This window comes from Cuculus canorus, chromosome Z (genome assembly GCF_017976375.1).
Source record: "Cuculus canorus isolate bCucCan1 chromosome Z, bCucCan1.pri, whole genome shotgun sequence".
NCBI lineage: Eukaryota > Metazoa > Chordata > Aves > Cuculiformes > Cuculidae > Cuculus > Cuculus canorus.
This window is the reverse complement of record NC_071441.1, coordinates 39,698,926-39,722,613: the sequence shown is the minus strand read 5'-3', so window position 1 is coordinate 39,722,613 and position 23,688 is coordinate 39,698,926. Positions and strand designations below refer to the sequence as shown.

Below are 23,688 nucleotides of genomic sequence, written 5' to 3'. Positions count from 1 at the left end.
AATATATGCAGTCTCTTTACTTGGTGCTTTCTTATAGCAAGATTACTGAACAAAGGAAAGGCAATGCAGACTCTTTCACACTTTCCTTGTTACCTTTAATAGGCAGCTGCTCTGTATGAACAGATTTTACTGTATGTTCTCAGGCTTTGCTACAGGGAATACACCCGTGTTGCAGACATGGAGAAAATATTCTTATATCTAGGTGGTGTTTAAGCCAGCAAGCATGTTGTTCAGGGTGTAACTGTTCTTACATGACATGATAAATGCGAACTCTGAGACACAATTACTAATAAAAACCATTAGACAAAATAAAACCAACATCTCAAAATTGAAGCAGATAAATTGTGCTCAGACACTAGGGAAGCTGCAGGGTAAATACAGAAGTCCACAATTTGCATGTATCCAAGCAGTAAGCAGAGAGGGCTCCTCTGAAGTAGAAGTGAAACCTTATGAGGCAGTGATGTGTACAAATCTCCCTCTCCCAGGTGAAGAAAAGGAAGAAGATGAGGACAAAAAAGGAAACAGAAGATGAGAAAGACAAAAGAGTAGGCTTGTTGGTCTTTTACACCAATTAAGCCAATATTATGCGGCTATACTCTTCCAAGTTCAAGCGATTAAAGCCACTATCTAGATTTTGCCCTCACTGGCAGCGTGACTTCAGGATTTGGATTCAGGGAGCAAAAGGATTTGGTCAGGCAGGCTTTGCTTTTGATACATTACCTGACTTGTTAAAAGCAGCAATGTTTGATTAAGGATCTTTTTAATTAGCTTTCAGTAGGCTGATGTGTTCATTGAGCTTTCCCTCTCTTCAGCATTTCATTCTGACAGCCAACTAATTGATTGTCTGGGTCAAGTTGGGAAGGGAATTTTATCCATATTCTTCTGGAGCCTCAGTAAAGAAAGCTGGAGGTCAACATGGCAGGGTCTTGTATCTGCAGCTTTAACCATTTGTTGATTTGGTTTTATAGCTTTTAAACAAATATTTATTGCCTTTCTAGATGTTCAGTAGGGAAGTCCTCTTGAATGTCTCAGATCTTTGAGGACTGTGAAAGGACCAACAGAGTACAAGACAGCTGAAGAACTAAAAGCTCTTCTGGGTCACTGTTTCTGTACCCTTCTGTGCTCCCCACCTCCAGACCATGGCTGCTACTTGTGCTGCTGGAGATATGAGGAGAAAGATTGTTAAGATGCTGGGGTAAGGGAAATGTAAGAGCAGTGCTTGTGGTTATCATAGGGACTGGGTATTTAAGAGACATCATGATTTGCATTGGTTATTGAAAAGCAAAGGAGCCATTCTGTGGATTTTCTTTCTATGAGGAATGTTAATATAATAGCATCAACCTTACTGAAGATGAGATGGCCCATCATAATTGAAATGATGGGATCTAGCACAAAAATACTGCCTTATGCAAAATTTCTGCTCTTCTAAAGGATTTGTTCATTGACAGGTATTTGCTGTAGCGTAGGAATTAGGATTATAATTTTGTTCAGCGAGGGAGATGTTTTCTAAGAAATTACTTTTAACTCACAGTATTCAGGTCAGCATGTACAATTTGTCAAGCCAGTTGTGTTCAGATCCTGGGGTTTGGTTCAAACTTCTACAACTTCATTAGATCTTGCTTACAACTTTGCCATGCTTAAAGCTGAGTTTTAAATTCCATTCTCTGCATTCTTTTAACTTACATTTTATTCTTACTGGATAAATTTCTTGGTAGTCAGATTTGGTAGCCTCTGTGGGAAAAGGGTAATTGTCAGTGGAGCAAAGGGCTGATGTGCAGACATCCTACATAGGCTTCTGTATAACACTGGCATCTAATTCTTCGTCTGATGATAGGCTTGAAAGAGTGGTTCCTCTACTTAATACAAAGCGAGGGAGGAAGTTTGTAATTCCTTTACCATGTTGTATAACAAGAACAATGCAGCCTTTACTGAACTATTCTATCTTCAGTACAACTTTTCCCAATCCAAAGTTCCAGAAAAGCTGAGATTTTAAATGCACAGAAGTAAAGCTGTTCAAAAGTAGAATTTTCCTCCCATGGGAGATTTCAGTATTTTAAAATTACTTTCTGCTTTAAAATCAGCATGTAATTTAAAGCAGAGGGCACTTGATTCAATTTTATCTCAAGTTTCAAATTGAAATGTTGAAATGGAAAAATGTGCATCTTCAATAAAATTTAAATAATTTGGTATTTAAAACTGGAAAGTTTATTTGGTCAAATATTTCAAAATTATGGCTAAGATTTTTTTTTCTTGGTGGTTGTAGAGAGGGTGGGTGAATTTTTTTCCATTCTGGAATGTTGAATTTGATTCTTTGTTTTTGAAAGCCAAAAGGATAACTGAAAATCAACATTTTCCTGCTGCTGAATCTTTGAAACTTAATTTCACACCATTAAAATTTTTTCAGTCAATTTTTCTGGCTGACTTTTTGTTGAAGTCAGTGCTATGTGAATCAAAATTTTGAATGTCCTGACTTGCGTTCAATTCATATTTTGCACATTACATTTTCTTTCATTCTTACACCATGAATTTTTGTTGAACTGGTCTGGGAAGAGGGAGGGCTCTAAAAGACAAAAGTGTTTGTAACTGTAAGTGGTGTCCAGCAAGTCCAAACCTTCTTGGATTAAAGAGTAAAACTCCACGTCAGTGGAGTTCTAAATATTTGCACCGACAGAAAATTTGTCTTGTGGAGTGCAGTTGCATTGTCACATCTAGAATGCTCTTCATTTTCATGATAGACATTACTAAGGGAGTCCCTTTTCAAGAACTTGTGCATTTATTATTTTCAAAACCCATTTCATGAGAGAGGTCAAAAGCTCTTCTTACCACCATAGGGAGCCCATGGGAATTTCAGCATTCTGAACTACAGTGTTGAAATGTTAATGCTTTTTTTTTTTCTTTTTAAAGCATGCTTTGGTTTTGTCATGAATAAGAAGTGGCAGAATCTAATTATTTTTTGATTGGAAGGAAAAACATTCCAGCAGGAAAAATGTCACAGTAAAATCTGATTGTTTCCAACTAATCCATAAAAGAAATTCCCCTAGTGAAAAGGCTGTATCCCTGATTGCTTTGTATCACTATTGTGGTGCTATAATAGTTTTTATACCGTGTTTCTGGCAATTTTGGTAATATTTATGCAGAACGCACATCTCCTTTAAAAACCAAATGTTTTCTCTTGCTTGGCTGTACAGCAAAGCTGGAGTTTTCCCTCCTTGCCTGTGTTGATATTTTGCCTTAAGAGCAGAGAACAGTGCAATTATTTATTGTTGTTTGCGTGCATTACTTTAGAGCCCCAAGGTCCAAATAAGACCTCGCTGTGGAAAGCACTGTGGGACTCTGCAGCTGCAAATAACTCCAGCCTGAAGAGCTTTTGGGCTGTGGCTCCACTCCTGTAACCTGGAGCTAGTTGGTTGACCTGTGGGCGGGTTACAGACCTGGGGCTTCACACGCAGGGTGAAGAATGAGGGAAAGATGCTTTGTTGTCCTGTCTGCTCAAGCAGGGAGTCTCAGGAATTAAAACCCTTGCCCCAGGTCACGCAGGAAATCTGTGACTGGCCCTGAGATGGAAGCCAGATCTCTTGCGTGGCACCCTCAGCTCCTGCCCCATTCATCGTTCTTCCTCAATGTCATGTCAGCCTCCAGCGCAGAAACTTCTACCTGAGGAATTTTCCATTGAGTTCTGCTGCTGATGAGTTTCTTTCTCACCAATAGGTGGAAACTGACAGCCCGGTTTCTCAGGTGACACAAGGAACGGTTCTGCCATCCCAAATGAGGCAGGAAAAACATCACGCAGAACAAGGAATTTTCCATAAGAAACTGTACCATAGCAACTGAAAAAGACGTTGAAGCACATTACACTTTCTCAGCTTGTTGCAACCTGTGCTTTGATGCAACAGGACATCAGAAAATTGAAGACTTTTTTTTGTTTTTCTTTTCCTCACTTATTTCTTTGGCCAGGAGAGTGATTGCTTTATCTGGTTCTGCTTGATCACAATGAATTTATTGCAAAATTGTGTAACCTTTCCACGTCCGTCTCCTGTGTTCTGGCATGCGTTGTCATGCTACAGCTGGGGAGGGTGAGGGAACTTCATCTACAAATTTTGATAGGAGATCACAAGCTTTAGAAATTGTAGGGTAACTAACCAAATTGGGGTGCAGAAATATTTCCAGCAGGCTCGCAGCTGTGCAATATGTGGCATCACAATAAAGTTGAGTCACTAAGAAGTAGTGATAAGTAAGCTAGCAAAAGTTTCTGTCTTTTTTTTCTCAGCATACTCCAAATATGGTTAGCGAGAGTAACAGAAAAGAGCATCACTGTGCAGAAATAGGTGGCTGTGACATTGGTTTGGGTATGGGCAAATTCTGACTGTAGTAGGGATAGCATTTAAATAAAATATTGTATAAAATCTTTAAGGGAAATCTTTGCAAGGCAGATATTTATTTTGTTCCTGAGCAGCTGTAACAGGCTGTTCAAGATGAAGAAATATAAATTAACAAGACCTGAGAAAATAGGAGAAAATCTGATTAGCACTACTAATTGGTTGAGAACTGGAGATTCCCTTTCTTTTGATCTGTAACAGTACAGTTATCTTCCTTTTTTGTAGTTCATGCTGCATCCTGTCCATATTTAATGTCTCCCTTGTGTCCCTTCTCAAGCCTGTCAGCAGTTCAGTCTTGTGCTTCTCACTGGAGACAATAAACTCCATGGTAGGGATGATCCTTTTTTTCCTATATATCTATGGATTCGAATTACTGAGTGGAAAGCTGCAGCATACAGCACATTTGCTATGTATGTACTGTCTTTTCATTCACACTCACAACCTGTCCAGTTTCTGAGTTATTTCTGAGGCAAGATGTACCTCCTGTCTGTGAGGCTGCTTGTTTCAGTGACAATCATTTCACTGATTTTGGAAAGTTGTATCAGACTCCTGCAGAGCTGGGTTTGAACTAAAAACTCTGTACTGGAGCAGACGTCGTCATGGCTGTCCTTAACAAGGGCTTTCAGCAGGGTCCATATGTGAAAGCACAGTACTTTCCGTGCAGTAGCAGGGATAATGCAGGTTCTTGAACCACTTGCTCCTAACTACTGTAGCTAGCTTTCAACTTCGTGAATTATGGGAAAAAACACCTTTTGAAATAGTCTCAAGAAGAGACTTCTCCCAATGATGTTGTTTGAATGCTTAGCTAGAGTAGTCCTCATTAGGAGGCAATTTACTATTTTCTCCATTTTCCACAGCAACTGGCATTTCTGATGCCTGGTTGACACAATGTGAAGGAAAATTATTCCAGTAGCTCCTGTTCAGAAATATTTATTTGTTTATATTTTTGACTGTATGGAAAGGGAGCTACAGAAACTAGTTTTGAAGTGCTGATTGTGGTATGTTAATCCCCCGAGGGCCTGTTTATTTTTGTGCCGTTGGTACATAAAAGGCTATAAACTAACAACATATAGGCTGGAGTAAACAAAGAATTAGGACAGTTAGCTAAGCAGCAGCCTCACATTTTCTTTTGTTCATTGCAAGTATGGGAGTTTTTGTCTTAAATTAGAGAGTGCTCTGGGTTTCTTAATTGCTTTCTTCAGCAGTTTCTCTTTGTGACTATCTAGAAAGACTCCACCCCAGTTTACATTTTGTGAGTTAGAGCAGGATTAGCTTCATAACAGACAAGGTAACAATGAAGGCAATGCAAGAGGAGTGTTGTTGTAAAATCTTTCTTCAGAATGTATTTTTTCCTTTACTGTTGTTTTTATTTTTCTCTCTGTTATAATGCACTTAAAGCTTAAGGAGGCCAGAATCTGTAAAAATAACAGAAAGTATTGATTGCAGCTAAATCCATATCTGGAGCATTTCCACTTGAGATTTTGAAATTAAGAAATTGGTAGTGAGGAGTTTGGACCATTGTTTTCAAAATGTTCCAAATAAGAACTATGATGACAACAAAACTTACCCTTCATAGCTTTGTGACACTGTCCAAATAGAAAATAATAAATATTTTAACACACCCCCTGCATTATGAAACAACTAGGTAAGCATTTCTGGCCTTATTTTCTGTTTGCGGCAAACAGTGATAAAGGGATTTATTCAGCAGGATCCTCATGAAAGTTCTTTGCCAAAGCACTGATGACAAATAAGTAACTTCTTAACTCATTGTGTGTGTGTGTCTAGGTTTCAGAAACAAATGATGTTGCCTCACTGTAGTTTCTCTGTAAGGAAAAATGCAAATTGGTAATGGTTGTTTTGCAGTTAGAGCCTGTTGTATCTTGGAACATGTGGCTGAATTACCATTATTATGTTGAAGAAAACGTTACTACAAGGAAAGAGTAAATGTGGCAGAAGCAACGATGAAAGCAATGCACCAGCCTGTAAGTTAGTTGAGAGGTGTACATGGAAAAACATTGAAAAGCTAACCAATGAATCTTGAAATTAGTTTATAAATACTTATGTTAGCTTCTGATCCTTCCTTTCTCTTTAAAATGCTGACCAGAAGGGCAGGCTAGAAACACAGAGTCCTGGAAATTACTTGAAGACCATTTTGTGGATATTGGACTACCAAAAGGCGAAGTAGCCCTCCAGCTCCATAACATGCTTCAGACAAGTCCCTCCTAAAAGCGGGTCTGTATTTGCCCTCCTGCTGGTGGTGGTCTTGCAGGAGGCAACAGTTAATTAAGACTGCTTGTAAAGTGGTCTGGTAACCTGCCCTGGAGATACCTTGTCTGTAGGGCTAACAGTGGTGCTTTTTGTACCTCAGTGTTTCAGTTAAGTGCAGATGATTTGCATATCAACAGACAACACACACTTCCTTGACTGCAAGTGAGAGCAACTTGAGACAAAAATTGAGACAGCTGTTTCACTGGTAAAATTTATGATATCTTTTAATATTTCCTTTACCAATAAGTACGGGGGGATTCTGCCATTGCGGTTCAACAACGCAGCAGCTGTTTGTTTTGGTTACTGCTGCTCAAGATGCTTTCCAAGTGTATGAGCATGCAGGCAGCTGATGTTTATTGCACTGAGAGAGAACTTTAACTTCAGAAATAAGGGGATAAAAAACCTACGTTTTGCCTGTCTTTGTTCTGTGCAGACTGCAGTTCCTGTAAATATCATGATGTACAGTAGTTGGAATTAAACGTTTTTGGTTTTTGAAAGCAACAGTCATATAGATGGTAGGTGAGAAGAGAACTTTTCTGGTCCATGCGTTCTTGGTTTCTTGCAGAGACTAACAGAATTACATTTGCATTCACTTCAGTCTACAACAAATATTACAGCAGATTCAACTGTAAGTACTTTCCAAATGTGACAAGTGCAGAGAAGAAAGGTGACTATGATTTATGGTGACGTCTATTAAGCTTTTACAGAATATCATACATGTATACTAGCTATCACCATAAAATTAAGTGTTACTAATTGGTCAGAGCTGCCAACTCAGTCTGCTTATGAGTGTAATACTCTTCTTTAGGTAATGTTCATTATACTGACATCGTATGTCAGATCCTGAATAAAGTTCATTCTGCCATTTTTGCTGTTCTTCTTCTTGTTTGCCCTGCTATGTGTGTGTGCTGCCATCAGCAAGAGTTCACGTCTTGGCAAAGACTGGATTTGTGTGCTTTGGGAAATACACGTCTCGGGTATCTGCCCAGTGGCCACTTCTTCAGCAGCAGTGGGGCTGTGGGAGGGCATCCTTCAATAGAATCATGCCTGGTGTTTTCCTCTTTTCTTGTAAACTGACTGGAACAAAATGTTCAAAGCTCTTTCCTCCTCCCTTTCTGTCTTTTTGTCTTTCACTTCCATGCCTGAAAAGGCTGTGACTGGCTTCATTATTGTGTGATAAATCAACCAGTAAGCTTCTATGCATTTTGCTGCATTTGGGCAGCTCCTGTTCCTTAGTGACAGCTGCTTGGCTCAGCACACTGTAATTACCAACTCAAACCCAAGATGCTTTTAGGTGCTGAAAGCATGTTGGCAGAGACTTGTCCTCAGCCGTGTCATGGGCCACAGCTTTATATGATCCCGTGTAGTGTGTAGTTGGTTGTGTTGTCACTGTTGGTACTGGGGCTCTGACTGTTTGTTATCACAATGGGACCCGTGGGAAGCTGTCATTATCATAGAGGAGTACAGGTCTTTGTTTTTCATTAGTTGCTGACATATCATGTAGTTAACTTTTGATTAATGTGTCTGTGTTCATTCTCTTTCTCTAAAATAAAGTTTTATTGATATGTGGGAGGGAATTTATACATGTTAGTGAACATTTACGAAGCCCTTATTTAAACAGATGTCTGGAGATAAGTTTGCTGAGAAAGAGCGGTTAGTTTGTTGTCTGTAGCGGAACTGAGGCACTTTTTGCTCCTACTTTAAGCCTACGTCTGTTTGGTGTGGTGACTGAGCAACTGATGCCTAGCTGTCCACAGCCAGAGAGCCATGAAGAGCATGGCATTGCCTAGCTTCCCACAGCCACAAAGCCATATGGAGCATGGCATTGCCTCTGATCTACTAAAGGGTAAGTGGCTCTGGGCTGTATGTTGTGCAGATCAGTTACAAAGGACTATACGTAGTTGAAACTTTTGCTTGTTCACCCAACTTGCCTTAGCAAAAAAGGACTCCTACTCCTTATTTATCTGAAATATAAACACAATTTCAACAGACAGAAAACACAGTCCGGTCCTGAAGTGAGTGAAAGGAGATTTCTCATATTCTCTGCTAGAAGTGTTAACCAGATGTGTTGGTTTTTGTATTACACGAATATAACATGGAGATCCAAGAGGGGAGAAGAGAAAATGTGTAACATTTTTTTGCAAGACAGTGTCCATGAGGCAGGTTGGGTTTTCTGTCAGGAAAATGAGGATAGACACCTATCCTGCTGCTATTAAAAAAGGCTTTGAAGTCTTGTGAGAACTGGGCTACAGTTTAGTGTAATTAACAAAGCAGTTCCAAGTTGGAGCACCACTGTTTGCTTAAGCAAAGCTTAACGCAAGAGGCATGACACAGTATCATTTGCATCCTTCCCTATAACTTGGGGAGGTTGTCAGACCCCGGAGAATGCTTAGAAGTCACCTAGACTGTAGAAACCTCATTACCTTTGCACATGGACCAGTTTGTGTTGTTATCGTGCAACAAACATACACTTTACTACCTTAGTCCTGCAGAGGATGCAGGACGGAAGAAGTAGGTCAGCAGAGAAGGTGACATGGTCTACGATAAGCAGATTTTAAGCTTGAAAAATGAAGCATGTGTTGTGTTCATGTGGAAACAGAGGAAGAATTTTTTTCCAGTATATGTGCAATAAGACAAAATAAAAGTAATCTTTTCTTTGAAGTTGTTGAGAATCTGATCCTGAAAAACTCTCAGCGTGTTTAGTCTTGCAAACCCTTCATGACTTCATTTGGGTGGCCCGTAAGTGAGAACTCAGAGGGCTTTTGTGTGAAGGTAGTGCAACGTAATAATCTTTTGACTGCTTTGTAGCTGCAGAAGAGGTATCTGGCACAGCCCAGCAGTAAAGACAAACGTTCTGGGTGTAGTTGCATGCATATGCTGGCAGTTGCAGCTGTGTTTGTTATCCGTAAGAACTGGGATTCTGGAACTGTAACACGGACAAGGGGAAAATGCCCTATGGTAACATAAGCCTCTGTAGATGGCATGCCCTAGCAAAGTGTTGTGCCAGGCTGTCAGTGAAATAGAAGCAGAGCAACAAACGCCTCACCATGGAAGGATGCGGAAATGCTGAAGAACAGCATGGCTGTAAAAGAGAATAACCTCTTTTTCAGGTCTGTTCACCTTTTATGATTGTTTTGCTCATGTCTTCTGTTGCATGGGGCTTTGGGGCAGTATAATGGTTAGCGCTAACCCCTTCTACCTCCCTGGAGGACAGAGGGCAAAAAGGTTCTTTGCTTTTTCAGTCCATAGGAAGACTCTAGACTTGTTTTCTCTGCTTACCAGTGGTTTTGTTGCTCAGTCAATAGTACAGGGATCTGATCAAAAGACAAAGAAATTTTTTTTCTTTTGTTTGTTTGCAGTGCCTGTTGTCTTTTGTCTTTTGTGCATCCTCTTCAGAGATAACAAACCTGTAGCTTTTCTCTGTTTTTAAAGGCCACTTAGAGCAAAATCCAGGAAAGGGTACAGTACACACAGAATCATAAGAACCACATAGCAGCAGACCCCTAACTGTGTGCAGTTAAAGAGGCAGAGGTTGAACCTCTCTCTGGTGGAAGAGTTTACCTCAGTTGGCCCAAAGCAAGTAAAACATGGGCGTGCATAAGATTCAGCTTTCCTCATGGAAAGCCACGCAGTGTGCTGCAGCCTGATAGAACTGTGGAAAATGCTCTGAAGCAAGACAAAAATTCTTAGGGAAAGCATAAACTGCTTAAGAGTGATACATGAAAGTCTGGGTTCTGTCATTCTCCTACAATGTTTTCACTATTGTTCCCTATTCTTTCCATGCATAATTAGCTGCAGCAGGGCAGACCTACCCATCTTACATGGCAGATCAGATGCTGTGCTCTTTTTTTAGTAAAATAGTTCAGCAAAAGGTAAAAATTAAGGCTGTACTTTTTTTTATAATGGGATAGAATTTGGGACTGTAAGTTAAGCATACGGTTTATTCCTTCACAGGCTTGAAAGCTTCATTTACTCTTCTTATTTCGTTTTGAAAGGCTGCCAGCAAAACCCTTCTGTCCTCCCTTATACTGAAGTACAAAATTATTTCCTTTTAAAGTGAGAAGAGAAAATGCAAACCAAGAAACCTACACCAAAAGCAGGGCATTCTCCTTTGGATTTCACCTTTATGCCTAGGCCAAGCTTGAGTATGGCTCAGTCTCTGAATGCATGATGCTTCTTTCAGGTTCTTGTCAAATTGGCATCCTGGGATACTTTTGAGACTACGCCTGTTTCTGAAAACAGAGATAGAAAAGAGTTAATACTTTGAAGACAGTATGTTTATTAGCCTTTCTTGCCTGCAGGTGTCTATTATATGTGATACACTACACAATACCTCCTCATCCTTTGCTGAGTGCTTCTCTTTCTGCAGCACAGAAGATGCCTGAAGATTACTGTCATGCTGAGGGAAAAGGTTTCCTGTTCTGAGCTGAGAGAAGGGTGGTGGTGGTGAGATCATTGTCTCCAGTTAACTTAAACGTGGAAGATGGAACAGATTTGCTACAATTAAATAGTAATAGCAGAGGTTTTATACAAGATCATACACACAGCCTTTAATCGTTTTACCTTTAACAGTTTTAGCCTTTAAGTTTTACCATCATTAGTCTTTTGGAAGATTTTGGCAATTACAAAGTAAGTGTATACACATTTGCAAAGGCAGTGTTTGGTGAAAATTCTAGTAGTTTTCTGCTTAAGGTTGACTTACCATAATGTGCCGAAAAACTGTTAGTAGGCTGAAAGCAGCATAGAAAGAGAAACACAGAGTGATTGGTGTCATCTATTTATTCCAAACATAGAGCACCAGATTTAGCTTTCAGTTATTCTCATATATCCCAATAGTTTTAGCATGTTACAGATCAAATCCATATTTAATCCATACTTATAATTGAAATAAAGGCCAGTTCTGGGTTTCTAAGGCTTGAGGGTCTTGTATAACTTAGTAAATGCAAGGGCCAATTCAAGCCTGGAAAAAACATTGACTTCATCGTTCTTGTTTTCCTGAAAAGTGAATTGAGCTCATAAAGCTTATGCATTTGAAACAATTATATCATTGTTACTATATTTTATTATTAAGTAGTTCTTTTTTGATTATAAGGATCTAATCAAGTATGTCAATTTGCCTGTCTGTAGACAAACTGAGAGGATCTTGGCCAACTAAAACAAATAAATTATTGTAACAAGGATAAGATAAAATGCCTCACCAGAAATTTAAAAAAATCAACAAAAGGCAGCAAATACTTATGTTTCAGCCAGAGAAATGCTGTGCCATCTACAGCAAAATGAGTTTATGGTGGGCAAGAACTGTGGTGCCCCTGCCACTGAGGGCAAGTGAGGAAGGACTGGGCATGTTTTCAGGCGTTGCGGCACTATGTCACAAAGGGAAGCCTAATTCTCAGCCAGGACAATATGAACTTCGGGGTTTAAGGTAGATTCTGTGAGGATATAAGTTGTAAACGAAGCAACTGAAACATTAAGCTACAGCAGTCACAGTCTTACTGGATTTATCCTCAGTTTTAATTCTGGACAACTAGGAAATCTTTGGAAATTTTTGCCATTCCTGTGTCTGCTCACAAGTTTGCCTTTCTTGTCACCAGGCCTTCGAGGAAGATCACTGCCTATTCAATTTGCCCATTAAATGTCTCCTCAAGGTCACCTGGAGTCTGATGCCTGTGAAAAATCTGGCAAGTCATTGGTGGCCACCAAGTGGGTAACTGTTACACAACTGTTGAATTAAACTATTCTTTTCCAAAAAAAAACCAGAACAAAATTCAAAGTGAATCAGAAGCTAAAATTGTGCAGGTAATGTGACAAAGTCCTAATGGCTTTTTGCCCTAGTTCTTTTGAGGATCCTCCATATTCAGTTTTCTATAGCCTGTCCCAACACGTTTCATTTAGAGAAAAGTACCCGAGGAGTAGGTTTTCCACTGGCTTATTTTCCTTCTGTTGAAGAGATGTGAGTTGAGTCTCAGCTGTGGATGTTTCATATGAAAACATGCTGTTTGGTTGCTTGTGCCTGCAACAGCTAGGGACCAGACTTGCTTGAGAATTTGTTTCCACTGTGTGGTAAAAATTAAACAACAGCACTATACAAAAATATATGAAGAATAATAAGCGGTGGATGTTGTATGGGATAAATATATCAAATAATGAAAAATACACTGTCAGAACTGAGCTGGCTTGTTTCTGCATCCAAGCAATGCTACTAGGTTAAAACATTAAAAAAAAAAAAAAAAAAGTGCTTGTTGGCTTTTATTGCATGTTAAAGGGTTGATATCTTAATGTCCCAAGATTTCGATTCTGGCAATAGCATGCAGAACTGTAGAGACGCTGCTCCTTCAGAACCTGATGGCCGTCATGCTAGACTTGCTGTCTGCTGTTTATAGTGATTTTGTATCCTTCTGCTAAAGGATTCTCTCTGAAGTAACTTTTATGTCAATAACAAGCACTGTACAATTTGTACACAATCTGAACCATCACTCATCCATTTTGCACCTGTTTTTCCTAGCAACATCTTAGAAATAGTTGAGTCTTCCCAATTACAAGAGAAGTTGTAGGAGAAGAAATAAAGAAACTTGCAAAACATCTTTCTGTGGTATCTCATGCCACATCACAAGCTGAGTCTTTTCTGTTGCTGTTTTTTTCCTTATGCACCTGTAAATATCTTTATAGTATTACTTTGCCTCATTAATTCGTGTCTTGAAGATCTTCATTCTCTTCTCAGAGATCTGGCACAGCATATTTCATCAGGAATGTTCCACGTGTGTACCACTAGCAAAATTTTGGGCATTACCCTAGAAAGCAGACTCAGCAGATGATTTAAGGGGGTGTGCAACACAGCAGGATCTTCTAGTGTTGGTAGTTCAGTGAACAGGGATGGTGGAGCTTGTCTGCTGTGGTGCTTACTGTCCATCAAGCAGTGAGTTGCTGTTGCAGCCTCTCCTTAAGCATGGATCTCTCCTCTCCTCTCCTCTCCTCTCCTCTCCTCTCCTCTCCTCTCCTCTCCTCTCCTCTCCTCTCCTCTCCTCTCCTCTCCTCTCCTCTCCTCTCCTCTCCTCTCCTCTCCTCTCCTCTCCTCTCCTCTCCTCTCCTCTCCTCTCCTCTCCTCTCCTCTCCTCTCCTCTCCTCTCCTCTCCTCTCCTCTCCTCTCCTCTCCTCTCCTCTCCTCATGAGGCACGTGGGAACACATCTGAAACTTATAGCACAAAAATTGCATAGTTATGTGGTATGCTTTAATGTGTCTCATCTTGAACACCTCACTCGATTACAGTATCACAAGTGCTTTTTATGTGACCCAACTTTAAAAGGACTAGTGCGCTCTTTAGATGTAAAGAGATATAGAGAGCCGATTTTATCACAACCTTGTGGAAGGTACTATAAGAATGTGGCTTCCAGTTGGAAAAAAAAAAAGTGGAAACAACTTTTTTTAAAAGGTTGTTGAAATTTTTTTTTCAGAGAAGAGCCATGAAAATGACTGGCAAACTGGAGAAGATGATTTCCTGGGAGGAGTTCCATCTCTTTGCCTTACTAAGAAGAGCGTTGATTATGTGTATTTAACACCAGACCTTAAAGGGCTGCTCATGCTGGCAGAGAAAGTTTCCTAAAACTTAAGTGAGGGAGATGCAAGCCAGACAAGCTAAAAATTAAGAAACAAAGAAAAAGGCGTGCATTTTTATTTGCAATGAAAATGGTTATACATTAGGGCAAGTAAATAGCTCAGACTTTCAAATCAAGACTGGTGCAGCTGCTTTCTGGAGTCAATCTCCTGCCAAGCACAAGTCATTTGATTCAGTACTATACTCTGTGCTGTGTAGAAGGTGAGCTTAGGTGATGTATTGGTCACGTATGTTGATAAAATGTTCAGACCTTTTGTTTGTGACCAGTGGGAAAACACGCACACTCTGTCACAGCATTTTGCTTTCTAATTACATGCAGAAACATGTTAGTAATTTATACAGCTGGCTGTCCTGCTGGCTGTGACTGAAATCAGTCAATTCCAACTCCATAATTCAATATGGTGAGGTGATACTCAATTGCCCCTGTTTGCTGAGACCCACTCCGGAACGTGTTGTGATTGTCTGTTTTCAGCCTCACCATGGAAGACAGTCCCATGCCTGCAGGCAGTGTTTGCAGGATAAGGCTTCAGTGTGTCATTTCTAGTGTGACGTCCTGTTTGTTAGTGAGTGAAATTCCTAGAATTCCAGCTCTGTTGGTGGGATATCCCTGAAACCTTGAGATGAAAAGAGACCTCTTTTCTGCAGTTGTACTTCCTGTTGCCAGCCAATTCCGTGCAGTCATTTGTGGGAACCCCCTGCTTCTGTGGGCACGGTTGTGTGGTTATTATTTAACACCACAGCTTTTTCAGCTTTTACCCTTGTTTACTTTGCTTGGTCTCACTTCATCTTTTGTTTCATTTTTCTCTTAAGTGTTTACGCTCGACTTAGCTTTTAGCTTAATGTAACATATTTTTTACAGTAATCAGATGAGATCTTTTAAACCCTGGATGATGTGCTTTTAGAAGTACAAATGGCAGTTCAAAGGCAATCACCATTTAGAGTCAAAAAGATGAAAATACATAACCACCCTTTGAATATTTGTATGTCTTTGCCTATGAGACGATGTTGTGAGACCAATTCTTTGGTAATTCAGTTATGCCACATCTTTGGCCAAATTAGTTTTTGTTTCTTCAATGTAAATCTGGTATAATCTCTTGGACTTCAACAGAGATAATTGGCTTTATCCTGATACTAACTGAAAGCAGGTTTTGACCTGAGTTTTTGAGTGTATTTCCTGCTGAAATATCCTCCCACCGAAGACAGTGTCATTATGACTGAGGCCCTGAGTGTGGTAAATGGAATTTTTCCTTAGCTCGTACTTCTGTCACATCATGTGTTTGATTTTCTTACGTTGTTCTTAGATTTAATCTCTGCCCATTTAGTTGCATTCAGTGTCGGTTTTTACTTATTTAGTGACTTGGTGAAGCTCAGAAAGGTAACGGATAGATAGAGCGTGACAAGTTGTAAATATATTCTGCACATATCTCTTCTGTGTGTTGCTGTGTTTTGGTTTTAAGAGTTTGGTTTATGAGATGGGTTGTTTATTCAAATGGTTGCTTTTCAGAAGAGCATTTAGTAGCAGCTGTAAGTGTACTACAGAGAAGTTGTTGCTATGTTTCTTATTTATTTTTACTCTGTTGTTTGTGAAGTCCTCCAGGAACTTCATACTGCTAGGGTCAATATTGAGTGTGTGCTAGGTTCAAAATGGAGAGGACCCATGCAAATTCGGGAAGTTGACCGTGTTCATCACAAGGTCTTTGGCAGCTGTGAAGAGGCCTAAATGAAATGCCTTTGTTGGAGTTTTGCTGCTGATGCTAGTAGGACAGGATCTCAGCCCTGCTCGCTGTCTGTGGGTTTGTGGACATTTAAAGATGGTGACACTGGTAACATGGAGCTGAACTTTTCTCTCTAGGAAAGGAAGAGAGGCATCCTCCTAGTGATACTGATCAAGCAGAGGGAAACAGGATTCCTCAAGAGGCTGGGTTGAATGGCAGGTTTGGCAAGGGGTAGGGGGAGTACTCATTTATTAGTTAGCATTTTTGGAAACACAGGTCACAAGGTGTGCCAAGCTCCTGTGCTCAGGCGGCATACTGGGGCAGCAGTCCTTCTCACATGTATGCTTTGTGACCAGTATTAACAAAGGCAAGGCATGCCAGTTAATTCGCATGCATGGGGATAAGATGTGTTTTGGTTCAAATATATCTTGTGCTGACTATAATTTGTGCTTTCCTTGAAAGCCAAAGCTTAGGAGGAAATGAAAATAAAAAGCAAATTCCTGCTGACTGTGGGGGAGCTGCTTGTATCGCTGGCCAAACAAAGCGTGCTCATATAAATGTATCACAATGATAAAATTTAATCTTAGGGTAGAGGAGAGTTTATCAAGAGAGACAAATGTGGTACCTTGCAGTCTCATTTCATGTGTGTTAAGGAGATGTGTAGCCTCTGCCGTCAGGCCTGACTTCAAAGGAGGGGGTGGGCATTGCCCTCCCTGCAGCTGCCATCTGTGGGGACAGGAGCAAGTCTGGTGTGTTATGGGGAGAAGCTGACTTTCTTCACTGCACTGCCAGGGCACAGCTGGCCTGCTTGTGTGCTGGCTTGGGGGTTTCTGGCAAGTGTCAGCTGGGTCTCATGGAGGTCCACCTCCTCAGGTGTACTGCCTGCCTAGCAGACTGATAATGGAGGTGCCCTGGAGGTGTTTCTCGCTCTTCTGGCTTGCTGCAGCACCGGGCTCCCATGCTCATGGATACGAAGTGCATTTATATGCAGTGCACTCTAGTTACATCACCACAGGCTCAGAATGTAGGAAACGTGTTTTTCTCTTGTAGTCAGTGAATCCTTTCTCCACATGCTGGTGACAGCAGGAGGGGAAGGCTGTGCCATGTCTCTGCAGTGCTGTTACCAGCAGCACTCCATTTTCCGTCTTTTAGTAGTGGAGGCAAGGTGGTTTCTGCATAAGTGGTCACCCAGTTTGGAACAGACATATGGCCAAATGTGCAGGCAAAGGTTGGTCTGCATCAGAATATATCCTAAATTATCAGCAGGGTTCAGTCCTGGCCTCTGGAGTTAAGCAGCTGAGGTGAGGTTCATGACTTTGCAGAAGTAGGCCTGATGCTTGTCCACTGCTCTTTACTTCACTGTTTTGAATATTTAAGTTGCAAATAGGCTTCATCAAGACAGTGTTAAATTTCAGTGTTCACAGAAGCAACTAAATGCACTGAGGTTAAATACACCAACAGATGCTGACTGTTTTGTACAATTTCAGCAGCACAAGCTGTCAATCCTATGAGCTGGGTGGTTGAACTGTCCTTACAGCTGCTTTATTTAGCTTCAACATTGCAAATTTATAACATATTCTACAATATTTGGTACAATCTTTTAATCTTTTAATGAGAACTCATGCTGAAAGGAAAACGTGAAATTAGCTGAATGAAAATGCTCAAGGACTTTAATATCTGAGTCAATTGATTCTGGTCAGCAGTTCAACTACAGCTCTGTCTGCTATGATGTCTAGAATCTTTGTCCATCTTTTATTTATTTTGCTTCAGAGCAATACTGTAAATCGTGTTTTCAAGACTGAAATTTTTATCTTGTAGCTCTAGTACGGCAAAGAGAGGGAAAACAGTTGAACTAGTGGTAAGAAGAGCACAGAGTAAGTTGGATTGAGACGAAAGAGGACACATTTTGTTTTCTTGGATTATGATAATTTTAAAACTTTTAGACTTGGATGAAAGAGTTCGCCTATTGTTAGAGGTACAAAAAAATGAAGTGGTGTAAGAAAACTTTGGTTTGTTTTCTGATTCTTTGTCTTCACGCTTTAAAAAAACAACATTAGCTGTAACATATGCTTTGCAGTAGTCATCCTAACACAATGGTAAATGGACTTTTCCTAGGTAATTCTTATTTCCATGTCTTCTTACGTGCCACTCACCAAATATAATATGTGCCAAATATAAATATATTAACTGAGTCTTTTTGGACAAAGCATTAATGAATGACATATTGGCACCTTGATTCCTTCTACAACATGCACTCTACTTTAAAGGGAAATGTATCTCCATGTGGCTGTAAGCATGGACACCTTCCCATCCTGGCCATGCGTCTCACTTCTGACCTCCGTTTTGTCTTCTTTCCACAGTTGTGCAGCACATCAAACGCCACAATATTGTCCTCAAAAGAGAACTGGGAGAAGGAGCCTTTGGGAAAGTCTTTCTGGCGGAATGCTATAACCTCTGTCCTGAGCAGGACAAGATCTTGGTGGCAGTGAAGGTAAAAGAGTCTAGGGTTCCCATTATTAATTCATGGTTGAAACTAATGGCTATTTTACTTGTAAATGATTGTGTTTACCTATTCTGTAGCCCAGCGTAGCTGTTCTGATATATATGGAAGAGTTCACAGGCCTAATGGAGTGTTAAGAGAATGCAATATTATATCTTGCTGTGGATTATAAAATGAGAGCTTAATTTCATAAGGAAAAGGGGAGAAACAGACTGTGTCACAAAGGGACAAGATCTTTTATGATCTATCTAAAATATGATTAGTGAAAAATAATGTCTAGGTCATTAGAAATACGTGTAACATATATGTGTGTCTGAGAAGTAATCTATTACCAGCTAAGTGAAAAGGCTGTGTGTATAAATGCTAGTCAAAGAAGGCCTTTCTTTTTCAAGATTGTGCTATTCTTTTAGTCAGCTACTGAAATTATGTTTGGGTAATTGTCATTAATTCAGCTGCCAGGAAATTTGTAACAAAATTGTGGATAGTATTTTCATGTGCTGTTTAAAACTGATATATGGAAATCCAGAAGTCATGCTATGTAAGACCTAGAGGAGTGATTCTTGATTATGCAGCTCCAGCCAACTCTCCCAAAATACAGTCCAGAGGAGGAGGAAGCTGCATGAAAACAGCCATAACCTTGGAGTTTCAAGTACGCAGAATAATTCTCACATTTCTGGAGGGGAAAAAAAAAAAAAGTAATTTGTGTGATTCTTCTTTCATTTGTCATTTGTGTGATCATTTGTTTAGTAGGGCACAGACTACATAGTACATTCGGAATCTGCCAAGGAGTACAAAGGTTTCCAGCTTGATCTCAGAGCTTGGACACCACCTGCTTCACAGTACCAAGCCTTTTTGTCCCCCCAAATGGAAGGGCTGAGGTTGGTTGTCAACCTCAGTACGGACATATTCTAGAAAGCTATATCAGTAAAGCTACACTCATAAGAGTTTGCAGAGTCTCCCTGGCAACAATCTCTTTATCTCCATCTGTGTTCTTTCAAAAGCGGAACAAGGTGTTCAGCATTTGAAGTATCTCATTAAATTCACGGAGAATACACATTTAGAATTTGGAGTGTGCCTAGGGATCAGAAAATAATGTTATATGACCAGACTCAATTAGGCAGTCATGTATATTTTGGATCAACCCATACAGTAAAAGTAATCGAGTAGATCATCTTTTTTAATTTGGAAACAAGAAACAGAGTTTTGGATATGCTAGTGAGAGAACATGAAAGGAGTATGGTCTTGCAGAGGCTTTCTTGCTTCCTCAAAAATAACAAGTTTAGGGGGTTTGTCAAGATTACATGCTTTTTGATACTTGAGAGTTGTTCAGTCAGTCAACTCCGACTGAAAAAATTAAGCCCTGAAGAGGTATATCAAAGACAGGAGAAAGCAAGAAGCAGGAGATGACACAACTAGATCTGGATGAATTTTCTATTGTATTTTGGTGAAGCTAGAGTGGCAATTGCCTTTCCTTTATCACTTCAGGGAATTGCTTGATAGCAAAATGAAAGTCTTTCTGTTCATTTACTTCCTTTGAAAGTCCTGACCAAATGGATCCTGGCACTTTGGCTGTTAAATACTGTACCATACTCTCACACTGCTGCTCTTTCTCAGTGTAATTCACAAGGAAGAGCATTCAGCCTTTGAAGAGAGAGATGTTTCCATGAGTTTCAGTGACAGATCTATGACTTTTCTGGACCAGTCCTCATAATATTTTGGCTTTTTTTTTTTTTTCAAATCCACTCTTTGTACAGTTTCCTTAATAAGGGTCTTGCAGGCAGTTGTGGGAAGAAGTACATCTGAAAACATGCTATGCCCATTTTATGTTTCTCACATTGGCCCTTGAAGATGTGACTTGGGCTGCCATCAAAGAGCAATTTTTTGGTGAATTGTGCCATTGGATTGATCCCTGTATAACTGAGAGGTTAGTTGCCTGGCACTTAGCTCTTTCCCTGTGATACAAACTGTAGCTCACATGTGTCCTTCAGTCACTGTGGAGGTCAAGGGGTGGAACCTCACTGGTGTACAGAGACCTAGCTAGTAAGAGGACTACATCCCCACTTCACTGCTGGTGACATGGTTTAGCAGTTAGCATTAGAGGAGTAGACCTAGATGCCAGCAGCAGAGGGCAGCTCCTCCTGTCACACAGCAAGGGTTTTACAGAGCTTCAGGCCTCTAGCAAAACCACAACACACCTGTCTCCAAGAAATAGATTCGGTGATCCCAGCGGGAATACGTTATTTGGTGAGCAGTAAGGTGGTGCCAGGGAGATTTAGGCAGCAAGAAGGCAGTCTCACCTGCACAGTTGCGGGACAACTGTGTGTTTCATGCCTGGCCCTCAGTACCACTACCAGACTCTACACGCATCTTCCTTCTTTTCAGCCAGCTGGTATCTGAAATGCTGACATTGCTGCAGAAGCTTAAGGAGCTCCTAAAGGAGCTAAGAGACCGAGAAAAATGTGGGAAGGTATAAAATCAGGCTTAGCATAAATGACACAAAGTGCTTGAGCTTTTACTTCTTGGAAGAGGAGAAAGACAATCTGTTTAAGTTTCTTTCAACCCTCAGGCTTTTTGGAGGGAGTTGTGATTGTTCAAAAGTTAATTCTGTGGGTCAAACCTTATGAGCAAAAGGCTTAGCTGCAGGTTAGGCTACTTGCATGTGCATTATAATACCCTTCCTCCTGGGTGAGTTTATACATCACTTCTATACACCATTTGCTGTGAGCACTTTTAAAGAACAGAGGGTGGAGGAAGGAAAAGTGACTGTTTCCTTGCAGGGCATTTTGCCATGCCATAATGATTGTTCAGACCTGATCTGTACTGTCTCCTTGTGGGATTGGATCACTAGGCATAGTCTTGCACTAGTTTAACTTGGCTGGAGCTGGATATGAGGGTAACTGTCAGGATACAGGTCAGTAGCTGCCTTTGGCTCCCCTGGGAGGCTGGAGGGATATTCATCTTCTTCTGCTCCAGGATTGAGTTGAGCTTACAAACTGCTGCGTGCATGATGTGATGAACATTTGAAGAAAACCAAAGGTCCCTAACTTTTCTGGCCTTCAGTTCAGATAGCGGTCTGAACTACTCCTTCATTTGGGGGTGTTGCCCTTTATGTCAATGACCAGTTGGAGTGTGGGGAGCTCTATGTGGGGGTGAATGAAGAGCTGACTGAGAGGCTACGAGTCATGATTAAAGGGAAGGCAGATACAGGTAACATTATAGTCGGGGTCTGCTACAGGCCACCAGCGCAGAAAGAACAAGTGGGTAAGGCGCTCTATAGACAGATACATGTGGCCTTGCTTTTACAAGCCCTATTCCTCATAGTTAACTTCAACAACCCTGATATCTATTGAAGGGACAACACAGCAGGGTACATGCAATCCAGGAGGTTCCTGGATTGCATGGATCACCTTGCAAGGTGATCAAGGATCACCTTGTCCAAGCTCAAGAGTGATGCGTCCCAACAAAGAGGAGATCAGGCAAGAACGCCAGGAGGCCTGCATGGATGAACAAGGAACTCCTGGACAAACCAAATGCAGGAAGGAAGCCCACAGAGGGTGGAAGCAAGGGCAGGCAGCCTGGAAGAGATACAGAGAAATTGTCTGAGCACCCAAAGATCAGATTAGGAAAGCTAAAGCCCTTATAGAATTAAATCTGGCCAAGGACATACATCAAGGACAACAAGAAAAGCTTCTGTAGGCATGTGAGTGGTAAAAGGAAGACTAGGGAGACTGTACAGGGAATACCTCTGGAAGGAAATAGGAGACCTGGTTACCCAGGATATGGACAAATCTGAGGTACTCAACTACTTTTTTGCCTCAGTCTTCACTGAGAGGGATTCTGGCCTCCCCACCCAAGTTGCAGGACACAAGGTCAGGGACTGGGAGATTGAAGAACCACCCACTGTAGGAGGAGATCAGGTGCGAGACCATCTAAGGAACCTGAAGATGAACGAGTCCATGGAATCTGATGAGATGCATCCACAGGTCCTGAGGGAACTGGTGGATAAATTTGCTAAGTCACTACTCATCAAATTGGAGAAGTCATGGCAAGCTGGTGAAGTTCCTACCGGTTGGAAAAGGAGAAACATAACTCGCAATATTTTAAAATAGAAAAAATAAAGAAGATCAGGGGAACTACAGGCCAGTCAGTCTCATCTTTGTGCCCAGCAACATCATTGAGCAGATCCTCCTGGAAGCTGGCGAAGCACATTGAAAATAAGGAAGTGATTGGTGACAATCAGTATGGCTTCACTAAGTGCGAATTATGTGTGAGTAATTTGGTGGCCTTCCACAATGGAGCTTCAAAATTGGTGGATAAGGGAAGAGTAACCAATATCACCTACCTGGACTGCAAAGCATTTGACACTGTCCCACACGACATCCTTGTCTCTAGGTTGGAGAGACATCGATTTGACGGAGGGACTACATGGTAGATGTGGAATTGACAGGATGGTCATATGCAATGAATTGCAGTCAAAGGCTCAATGTCGAAGTGGAGAGCAATGATGAGTGGTGTTCCACAGGAGTCAGTATTGACACTGATGTCTTTGGACATGGTCAGTGGGGTTGAGAACAGATTTAGATGTTAGGAAGAAATTTTTTACTGGGAGGGTGGTGAGGCACTGGAACAGGTTATCCAGGAAGGTTGTGACTGCCTCATCCCTGGAGGTGTTCAAGCCCAGGGTGGATGAGTCTTTGAGCAATGTAATCTGGTGAAAGGTGTCTCTGCCCATAGCAGGCGTGCTGGAACTGGATGATCTTTATGGTACCTTCCAACCCAAACCATTCTATGATTCTATGATTTTCTGAGGAAGTATAACACTCAGCTCCTGTGTGATGATGGGGAATAGTAATGATTTCATAGGAGAAGGCTAAAACAGTATCAAAGACAGCTGCTGTGAGAGTTTCATTACTAAGTCACATTGATGTTGGCGAGAGGCTTGCTCTTGCTCTGAGTTGCCCATGGATGCTGCTCTGTGCTGTTGGAGTGGACTAAGGAGCTAGCAGTTTGCAGATGATATGTGAATACAGGATTCTGTGGAGGGAGAATAAGTGCAGGCTGGCAGTCTAACTATCACAAGGATGAACTCAGCAGATATGGAGCTCCTAACAGTCAAGGGATCCCAAGCCCAAGGGAGTGTGTACCTCTTCCTTAGATTCTGGCCTGAGTGGTTGGAAAGTATGCGTGGTTCCTACTTGGAAAAAGCTCCTATTGACTGG

The 23,688-nt window shown here is 40.9% G+C and overlaps 1 protein-coding gene across 4 annotated transcripts in view; it reads left to right on the top strand.

Moving 5' to 3' along the window:
- The window catches only part of NTRK2 (neurotrophic receptor tyrosine kinase 2), a 204,582-nt gene that overhangs the window by 131,356 nt on the left and 49,538 nt on the right, over window positions 1-23,688 (top strand). For 3 of the 4 annotated variants that reach the window (XM_054053741.1, XM_054053742.1, XM_009561637.2), the window contains one exon: window positions 18,330-18,460. In XM_054053741.1, the coding sequence (XP_053909716.1) occupies window positions 18,330-18,460 (131 nt within the window). Of the gene's footprint in view, window positions 1-3,708; window positions 7,494-18,329; window positions 18,461-23,688 lie in introns of those variants that run through there. The other variant, XM_054053743.1, reaches the window with a different exon arrangement.